Source organism: Piliocolobus tephrosceles, chromosome 13 (assembly GCF_002776525.5).
Source record: "Piliocolobus tephrosceles isolate RC106 chromosome 13, ASM277652v3, whole genome shotgun sequence".
Lineage (NCBI taxonomy): Eukaryota > Metazoa > Chordata > Mammalia > Primates > Cercopithecidae > Piliocolobus > Piliocolobus tephrosceles.
Genome location: NC_045446.1, coordinates 21,007,298 through 21,017,920, shown reverse-complemented (window position 1 = coordinate 21,017,920; position 10,623 = coordinate 21,007,298). Strand labels below are relative to the sequence as shown.

Below are 10,623 nucleotides of genomic sequence, written 5' to 3'. Positions count from 1 at the left end.
CTGGCATTTAGAGGGCCCTCTGTGAGTGAGTGTAACCCGAGCTAATGCCTGCAGCGAGGAAGGCACAGACACAGAAGACTGCAAGCCTTTATCTGGAAAAGTTTATGGAAACAGTGACAGCACGCTTAACTATGATATATTTATTATATAACTATATCATATATGTAAAATATATATATTTATTTAATAAAGAGTTGAAAATAAAACCATGGCTCCACACCCATTTCTTTTCTTTTCTTTTTTTTGTTTTGTTTTGTTTTGAGATGGAGTCTCACTCTTTCTCTCAGGCTGGAGTGCAGTGGCGCGATCTCGGGTCACTGCAACCTCCGCCTCCCGGGTTCAAGTGATTCTCCTGCCTCACCCTCCCAAGTAGCTGGGATTACAGGCGCGCGCCACCACGCCCGGCTAATTTTTGTATTTTTAGTAGAGACGGGGTTCGATGTTGGCCAGGCTGGTCTCGAACTCCTAAGCTCAAGCGATTCACCCGCCTCGGCCTCCCAAAGTGCTGAGATTACAGGTGTTAGCCACCGCGCCCTGCCCACAAGCCCACTTCTTACTACAATCTTTCCATTCACTAGCGGCTTCTCTGATCCCATTTCCTCTTCGAACCTGAGCTCAAACCAGCCTGGATCTGACTGGCCAATCCGAGCGCATTCTTAACCAGTCGCGAGTACGGCTGCAGCCAATGAGAGACCGGGGTGCCTCGGTGGGGTGAGACAGGGCGCTAGATGGCGGAACCCTGGGGGGCGTGCTGACGGGGGAGTGTGGGCGGGGCAGTGGAACTAGAGTCAGCCAATTGCTGATGCACTACGCACAGAGGGAAAGACAGATCACCAATAGCGACACGGATATGGTCCCGCGGGCGGGGTTTAGGCCCAAAGTGATGTCGGAGCAGCGCCTATTAGTGTCATCCTCACTGTCACGGCCGGCGCCCCCTCCTGGATTCATTCATACGCTTTTTTCATTCACGAAGGTAGTGAGGCCTAGTGGAAAGCCATGGAGAGCGCTCTGCCCGCCGCCGGTTTCCTGTACTGGGTGGGCGCGGGCACCGTGGCCTACTTAGCCCTGCGCATTTCGTACTCGCTCTTCACGGCCCTCCGGGTCTGGGGAGTGGGGAATGAGGCGGGGGTCGGCCCGGGGCTCGGAGAATGGGCAGGTGAGTCGGATGCAGCGCCGCGTCTTCGCTCCTGCGGCGGCCGGGACCAGGCCTGGCCCGTGATGACCAGTTCCGGGCTCTGCTCCTGGCCTTCCCCTCCCTAGCTCTCTTCTTTCTCAGGCTCCTGCGTCCCTCGGGCCCCTCCTGGCTCCCTTGGCTGTCTTCTGCTTGCTTAGACTACTTGCAGAGTTTTAAAGTACGAAATACACTGCTCGCTCAATCCTGGGAATCTAAAGCGCAGCTTGGGGTGTAGGAGAAAACTGCCTTAAGCCCCTGGGGCTTGTGTCCTTTAAGCCATTCCGGGTTCATGGAGCCAGTCAGTCGCCCTGCTGCCTCCTCAGTTACACGCTGTCCTCCTTGGTTCGCCCCTTGTAAGTGTTTTTAAAATAAAGTTTTTCGCTTGGTTTGAGTATTGGCCCTGTGCTAAGGATGCAGAACATTCTGTTAACATGTTTGGGCTGAGGATGGAAGACGGGGTGTAGGGACACAGAATTTCAGAAGGCTTTTTGCACGGCGGAATCGTACCTCCCCAGTTACGATTAAGATAGTAATCGTATCAGGATTTGGCCTGTTTCATACAATTTACAAAGTCCCTTTAAAAGGAATTCTCGCTAAACTGTTCTGGAGTCCTAACGAGTAGCAAGAACTATTGCTTCTGTAAAATGATAACTCATCATGTTAAAATCAGATTTTTTTTTTGGCACAAGAACGTTTGTGGGAAAGAGTATACCCATAAAGACTGAACTAAACACTTGGAACTTGTAGTCGGAGGATTTTTAAAATGGAGGACGAAGGTCAGACTAAGGAAATAGGGAAAATTATCTGCAGGGAAGTTTTGTTCCCCCCCCCCCCTTTTTTTTTTTTTTCATCCTATTTTGTTTCCTTCTTTGCTTTATTTTCGTCTCTTTTGGCCTTTTTTCCCTTTAAACCAAGTGATTACTTGTGATATGCTTGTGGTCATTCCCTGAGATGATTATTTATTTTGATGTTTTATGATCGAATGTGCACTTCCTAAGCATTTTATTGAATTTTGGGGCAGTTAGGCATTGCCTGCAGACTGGCCTCAGGTAAGATACACTAATAATGTTACTCCATGTTCTTTGTTTATTCAGAAACATTTAAACAACTTAGTAGGAAAGACATATGTTAACCTTTTGGGTTTATGTTAACATTAAGAGAAAACATCTTAGCAGTGGATATGTATGTGAAATCTTTGCACGATGTGGAGCAACATAATAGTGTTTCACAATCACCTGTTTCTCTGAGAAACAAAGTGAAGTGTTCAGCTGGGTGCGATGGCTCACACCTGTAATCCCAGCATTTTGGGAGGCCGAGGTGAGTGGATCACGAGGTCAGGAGTTTGAGACCAGCCTGGTCAACATGGTGAAAATCTGTCTCTACTAAAAACACAAAAATTAGCCGGGCGTGGTGGTGCGCGCCTGTTGTCCCAGCTACTCAGGAGGCTGAGGCAGGAGACTCCCTTGAACCTGGGAGGCCGAGGTTGCAGCGAGCTGAGATTGCACCACTGCATTCCAGCCTGAGACAGAGAGCAAGTCTCCATCTCAAAAAAAACGAAAGTGAAGTTTTCAACTTGGTGATAATTAAGATTATGATTTCCCAATTGACTTGCCCACATTCTTCATTGTCCGTTTTGGGAAATCTGTTTGAGGACTTTTGCTGTAGTTACACAAGACAGTTATGCCTTAGGGAATTTTGTCAAGATAAAATTTGTAATTGGTAAGCAAAGACTAATGTTAATAACTTGTTGTTTTCTTTTGTTTTTCTTTTTCTTTTTTTTTTTTTTTGTTTTTGAGACAGGATCTCGCTTTGTCACTCAGGCTGGAGGGCAGTCGTGTGGTGGCGTGATCATAGCCAACTGCAGCCTCGAACTCTTGGGTTCAAGTGATCCTCCCACGTCAGCCTCCTGAGTAGCTGGGACTATAGGTGTATATCACCACACAAGCTAATTTTTTTTGGTTTTTAGTAGAGACAAGGCCTTACTATGTTTCAGCGGCTGGTCTTGAACACTTGAGATCAAGTGATCCTCCTGCTTCAGCTTCCCAAAGTGCTGGGATTATAGGTGTAGCCACCATGCCTGGATTTTTTTTTTTCTCTGTTTAAAATTGATCATATTGGTTGATTATTCAAATAAGTCCAAGTCATCTACATATGAGTCTATAGTAAAAGGCAAGTGATGTAACATCAGAAGTAACATTTGTGTTGAAAAGATTTGGCCCCAGAGGAAGGATAATTGATAAGGGAAGTATTTGTATAAGATTTAGATATGAAATTTGAACTGGAACACTGGAACAGCAGAGGATCATAGTATCATAATTGAAGTGAAATGCTGACAGGTTCAATTTACCCTGGGTTGTTGGAATTTTTTTTTTTTTTTAAGTGCTTAAGCAGAAGAAGTGATCTTAAAAGAAAATACTTCCTTTATCTTCAAATTCTGGGACTCTTCAAAAACAAAATTAAGAGCAGCTCATCTTAAACAGGTTCTTCATATGAGTTGGAGGGGTGAACTGAAATAATTTGAAAAACAAACTAGCAGAGATGACACTTGAATAATTAGAGTTGTGATTAAAAATATTGTTCTACCAAAGTTATGATTTTAGAATTGTTGTATATAAATAGTACTAGTAAGTTTTTTCCCTACAAAATTACCATCTTAATCTCGAGTCTCTGTTCTTATGCAGCCTTTGACTCTACTTTCTAGTACTAATATTTAATATTTTCCTCTTTACAACCACTTATATATTTTAAGTATTTTATATTAGCATATGTTGAATTGATAGCATATTTTTATTCTTGTTATTCTTAGTCTCTTCATGTGAGTATCTTCATGTGAGTATGTTTAATCTGTCTGCCTCAGATTTTAGGATCTGAGGTGCAGAAAGCGTGGATTCTCACTTTGTCTTTTCTCACAAATTGGCTCTTCTAAACTTAAGAACAAAAACTTTGAAAAAACTTGAAATACATGTATGCTTCACAATCAGTAAAAATATTCTAGGTAACGGGTTCCTTAGTGTTGTTAGACTTTGAAGACTGTCCATTATTTGGCCCAGACTCTAATTTATCTCCATCTCCTGGTCAAGAGCTGGGCCATCTCTTTTTCCTAGTTCTCGCTAGTAGCATTCCTACTCAGGTGAATCCCCTGTGTTCCCTACACCCCTAGCAGGTGGGTTTAGCCAATTTAGTAGGTAAGACTTCTTTGTCTGTCATTGTTACCTGAATACTTCCTGTATTTCTTAGGAGAACAAAAGGAGATCCTGTGAATGTAGAGTTTCAGTTGTTTGAAGGTCAGTGTAGCAAGTAATCAAAAGGAGATTGATAACAAAGGTGGTCAGTTTGTATTAAATAAAGGAAAGAACAGTCACTGCTATAGAGCAATAAAAAATGTAATCTGTAAAACGTGGTTTGAGCATAAATACATTTTGCATGTATTTGAGTAGTTTCCATTACTGGAGTTCATCTCAAATGATTGCTATTGAAGTAAAGTGGGGATGACAGATGCAAAGGCAAGGTAAGTAGACTTCCAATGTCAAGATATTTTATAACTTTAAACATAAGACAGCACTCTGAGCACTTATTTTTAGTTTTTAATGAAGAGGATATTGTTCCATGCAGTGACGAGTAAAGGATCCACTAATCAGTTAGTGAGTTAGATTTTTTAAAACAACTTTAGTGAGATATAATTAATATACCATACAGTTTGCCCATTTAAAGTGTACAATTCAAGGTTTTTATGCTCACAGGGTTGTGCAACCATCATCAAATCCAATTTCAGAACATTTTCATCTTCCTTAAAAGAAATGCTGTACCCATTAGACCCCTCACTCCTTGACCCCCACCCGCTCCAGCCCTAGTCAACCACCAATCTACTTTCTGCCTATGTAGATTTGCCTGTTCTGGATATTTCATATAAATGGAATCATACAATAGGCATTTTTTTTTTTGGTGAGTGGCTTCTTTGATTTTTGCATAATGTTTTCAAGTTTCATCTATGAAATCTGTACTTCATTTTGTTTGTATTGCTGAATAATATTCTGTTTTGTGGAGTAAGGTTAGATTTCACAAAAAGTCTTCAACCCTTTGTTTTGCCCTCTGGATATTTACATTAGCAAATCCCTAAGATGTTGTAGCTTCTGGTTGCTGATGGAACTCATTTGGCTTTGTAGTATTCCAAGGTTCTCCTAATTCAGTAGATAGTGAGGACTTAAAAATGGCAGGAATGGTGTGATTCTCCTCTGGAAAAACCTTTCATGAAAACATGCTTTGCTTAGCCATGCTCGAGAATCAAAGAATTCTCAAAATCACAGGTGTAATCACAATTTCTGTTTTCACATTGGTTAACTGCACAGGGTTAACCTCAAATGACTGAAGAATACTTCTGTAACTAGAGCTTATTAATAGTAGGTGTCTTTCTTTAACAAGAGTTTGTGATATCACATAATTTGAAGAGTTATATATGAAATGTTAGTTACTTAAATTGACAACCCAGAAGAATTATTAATAACTATCATTTATTGAATGGGTGCTTGAAATGTGCCAGGAACTTGAGATTATTTTTAACCTTTTTGAGCTGTGCTCCATTGTCCCCAGTGGACAGAGGAAGAATCAGGGGGTTAAGTAAATTGCTTTCATTGTCTATAGTTTCACAGCTATTAAATTGCCAAGTCAGGATTTGAAACTAAGTCATCCGTTCTGCAACATTCATACACCATACGTTGGTGATGGGCCTACAGACTGGATGCGTACTCGGGAGTAGATTTCTTTATGCCTACAAACTTTATTAAAAGCTTTTTGATTGGCCGGGCGCGGTGGCTCATACCTGTAATCCCAGTACTTTGGGAGGCCAAGGCGGGTGGATCACGAGGTCAGGAGATAGAGACCATCCTGCCTAACACGGTGAAACCCCGTCTCTACTAAAACTAAAAAACAAACAAACAAACAAACAAAAACATTAGCCAGACGTGGTGGCGGGCGCCTGTAGTCCCAGCTACTCGGGAGGCTGAGGCAGGAGAATGGCGTGAACCCAGGAGGTGGACTTTTCAGTGAACTGAGATCGCGCCACTGCATTCCAGCCTGGGTGACAGAGTGAGACTCCGTCTCAAAAAACAAATAAACAAAAAAACCAAAAACCAAAATAAAACAAAGCAATCTTTTTGAAGACATACTTTCAATTTTTAAAATATAAATTTTTGTTTTATTTTTAAGAACAATCTCAGACAAAAAGCAGGCACAATTTCAAATTTGCACATTCTTGATTTTTCGGGAAGGGTTGCAAAATAGTTGGCACATTTTAGGATCAAGTAGCTTGGGATTTTCTTCAGATTTGCAACCATGAATCTTGTTGTGGTATGAGAAAATACTGGAAAGTTACTAAGGTACTTAATAAAGCAAAGGCTTTGACAGTCATCAGAATGGCAGGATTTGACTTTGAATGCTATTTTCTCTTTATCGCTCTGGCATTCTTGAATGGATTTAGTGACTCCCTGGAGGCCCAGCTTGGTAAAGGTCATATGCTTGCTGTTGACATTCTAGTACTAGAGTATAGATACCTGTTCTTACTGGTGAGCGGATGTTGATCGCAGTAGTCATTACATGGGTTATATTTTTCGCAGAGGCAGGGAAGGTGAGGCAAGGCAGAGAAACAAACTTAGTCATAAATATTTTTGAATATTTGTTCATTCTGCCCTTTGGCTCCCAAAGGGAGTACGTATGCCTAAATGGAACAAGTTCTGCAGATTAGAGTTAGCAGGGCAACTTTCAAGTACTAGTGCTGGAGTCTACATAAGAGGAAACAGATGCAACTGAAGGATTGGACCTAAAAGCAAACCTTTATCTGATTTGGAGGAAAAACCAAAGAGGGAGCTTTCCTGGGATTACAGATCCTGAGTCTACACTCCCTGAATATCTTCTTCCCTCGCTCCCTTCCCCACCAGCCCCCATTGCTCCACCCTGTTTTGTTTGTTTGTTTGTTTTGGGCTTTTTTCCTGTTCTTTCTTTCTGTGCAACACTAACTTTCCTGTTTAGAGGTCAAACCTGAACTTGGAGACCCAAACCTGGACTTGAATTCTAGCTTCCCTATAGATTTCATAGGCTTATTGTGAAGTGTAAATGAGAATACTTATTCTCTGTAAAACAGATAGTACATAAGTGCTTGATAACTTGTTATTAATAGTATTATTAGCGTTAGTAACATTGTGCTCTGATTACCTGAGCTAATTGCCAGGATAAGGTTTAGTAAGAAAGAGTTGATACCTGGGTGACGACATTGTCAGATAACTGAGATTACCATTGCTACTTGCAACTGAGAGTGTTGAGCTTTCAAAGTAATTTTTTGTTGTTGTTGTTGGTTTTGGTTGGTTGAATTGAAGATAATTTATATCTTTCAGTTTCAAAAAAATTTGTCAGAAGACTTAGATAACAAGATTTATAATTTTAGAATGCATGGATAAATGGATTTGAATAGATCAGTTTCAGTGCATTAAAAGCTATTTGTAGAGAAGGATAAGTTAAATGTATATTTTAAAAATAGTGCATCCTTTATTTCATTTCCCTTCTTGTCACTCTTAGCAAAACAGCATGTAGAAATTCATATGCATGTCATCTGGGATGGATTGAGATTAAGGTTAGGGAGGCAGGGTGAACAAAGCCCTCACTGGGCTTGAAGGAGAGTATGACGTAACACTATTCATTTGCCCATTTCTCCACCACAAACACTGTTGAGTGCCAACTATAGACCTTATAATAGTCCAATGGGATGGCAAACAGTAATCAAATGAATAAATTATGCTACAGTAAGTGGTGAGAACAGGATGCGCTTGGTCCTGTGAGAATCTGTGAGGGAAAGTTCTAGAGCTGCCCTGGGGAAGCGATGCCTCAGCTGAGATCTGATGGGTGAGTGTAAGTGAGCCAGCTGGAGTGACAGGAAGGGCAGAGGGAAGAATGTTCTTGGCAGAAGGAAGAGCAGTTGCTAAATTCCTAGGGCAGGAAAGGGCTGGGCCCTCATGAAATGAGGGCTGAGTGACTGGAGCCAGGAATGGTCAGACATGAGTGCCATGGAACTGGAAAGGCAGGAAGCGCAACGAGCAGGGCCTTCAGCTTTTATCCTGGAGCAGTGGAAAGCAGTTGAGGTGATTTTAAGCAGAAGGGTAACACTGTTGAGTTTGCAGCTGTAAGCAGAATTTCTTGTTTCTGTGACTTCCCTAAAGTTATTGCAGGCCCTCTTTGAGAAAACATTGTTATACAGATATAGATCAGTGTAGGTATTTAGATAACCTCAGTTAAAACTGTCTTTTTAGAAATGTCAATTGGCTGGGTGCAGTGGCTCATGCCTGTAATTCCAACACTTTGGGAGGCCGAGGTGGGCAGATCACTTGAGGTCAGGAGTTTCAGACCAGCCTGGCCAACATGGCGAAACCACATCTCTACTAAAAATACAAAAATTAGCCAAGTGTGGAGATGTACGCCTGTAGCCCCTGCTACTCAGGAGGCTGAGGCACCAGAATAGCTTGAATCCAGGAGGTGGAGGTTGCAGTGAGCTGAGATTGCACCACTGCATTCCAGCGTGGGCAACAGAGCAACACTCTGTCTCAAAAAAAAAAAAGTGAATATACAATAAAATGAGAATTTATGCTTTTTGTAAGGGATGCCACTTTTGTGCACTTCTTAGTTATCGTCTCTCAGAGACCATTTCTCTCTGGGGGAAAGGTCTGATCACTGTGGTATGGGAAGTTCTTCTCTTACAGGGACTACTGAGTGATGGGGTTGTTGAAACCCTGAAACTAGGTTATTGCTTTGTTATGGTAACTCCATAATACCATGGTGTGGTAGTTGAGAAGCTTGCCACAAATCTGTATCAGAAAGAATGCTCTGTTTTATTTGTTGATGTTTGTCTAGTGAAACAATGCATTCGCCCTATCTCTACCTGGCAATTCCAGGAAAACTATCCAGTTTCTGGAAAGTTATCTTTGCCACCATTTCGTGAAGTTATTTCCATTTAAATAACCTGGTCATTGTGGAAGAGAGGAAGGGCTAGACAGTTTAAGAACTTGAACAATTGGTGCCTCTCAAGAGTATTACATTGGGAAACAGTATAGCTAACAAACAGATTGGCTTTGGAGTCAGCGGGTGAGCTGTGCCGTTACTAAGCTGGTTGATCTTAGGCAAAAATAGTTAACCTCTGAGCATAACTTCTTTCATTTTTTTAGGGGGATGATACTTTTCAGTATTATTATGATAATTAAATGAGATGTAAATGAGGTTCTAGTATAGTCCTTACTGTATTTTTATGGATATTAAGTAACATATATTTAAGAGCATCATTTGTTTGTATAGATTACTCTTATTGGATGAAAAGGGATGGTTGAAACTAAGAAATAATTGTAGTTCACTCAGCAGGCATACAGCTGAAAATCTAAAATTATGAACAGATCAATTAGGAGATGACTAGTGTTACTGCAGAAGAATTCCTTGCTTGGTGAAAAGATTTACTAAGCAGTTCCTTTACATAGAGATCCCCTTAGTGAGTGAATCTAACGTAGGAAGGACTTTAAAAAATTTGGTTACGTACAACTTTTCAATTACATTTGTAAAAACCTTAGAGTTATCTTTAAGTCTTCACCTCATACAGCCTTTTAGGAAATCTCATTGACTCTGAACTTCAAAATATCCAGAATCCAGTGAGTTCTAAGCCACCACAGACTCTTGTCCCTCTAATGACAAGTTTCCTATCTCTCTGCTTCCACCTTGGCTCTCCTGCAGTTGATTCTCACACAGCAGCCAGAGTGATCCTTGACAAGCTTTGGTCAGATTATGTGATACTCTGCCTAGACCTCTCTAGTGGCTTCTCATCCACTCAGATTAAAACTCATTATTTGTCTCGTTGCTTTGAACAAAGCTTTATTTTATTTTATCCTATTTTATATTTATGTTTATGTTTATTTTTTGAAGCTGAGTCCTGCTGTGTCGCCCAGGCTGGAGGGCTGTGGTGTGATCTCGGCTCACTGCAGCCTCCGCCTCTCAGCGATTCTCCTGCCTCAGCCCCTCCAAGTAGCTGGGACTACAGGCGAGTGCCACCACACCCTAATCCTTTTTTTGTATTTTTTATTAGAGACGGAGTTTCACCATGCTGACCAGGCTGGTTTTGAATTCCTGACCTCAGGTGATCCACCTGCCTCAGCCTCCCAAAGTGCTGGGATTACAGGTGTGAGCCACTGCGCCTGGTCTGAACAAGGTTTTAAACCACCTGCTTCCTTCTTCCGTTGACCTCTGACCTCATCTCCACTACTCTTACTGTGTTCCACCCACGTACACCTCTTGCTGTTCCTTGAACACCCTTGGCATTGTTGCCTTGGGGCCTTTGCTTTTTCCTCTTAACGGAATGCTCTTCCCCCAGATATCCATGTGACTGACTCTTCTTACTCTCCTTCAAGTCTGCAGAAATATCACCTTTTCAA

At 41.6% G+C, this 10,623-nt stretch overlaps 1 protein-coding gene across 1 annotated transcript in view; it reads left to right on the top strand.

Annotated features, from left to right (window-relative positions):
* Positions 1-761: 761 nt before the first annotated feature.
* The window catches only part of HSD17B12 (hydroxysteroid 17-beta dehydrogenase 12), a 167,831-nt gene continuing 157,969 nt past the window's right edge, over positions 762-10,623 (top strand). Inside the window, exon 1 of the mRNA XM_023215816.3 lies at positions 762-1,156. Coding sequence (XP_023071584.1) covers positions 997-1,156 — 160 coding nt within the window. The 5' untranslated portion in view covers positions 762-996. The remainder of the gene's footprint in view (positions 1,157-10,623) is intronic.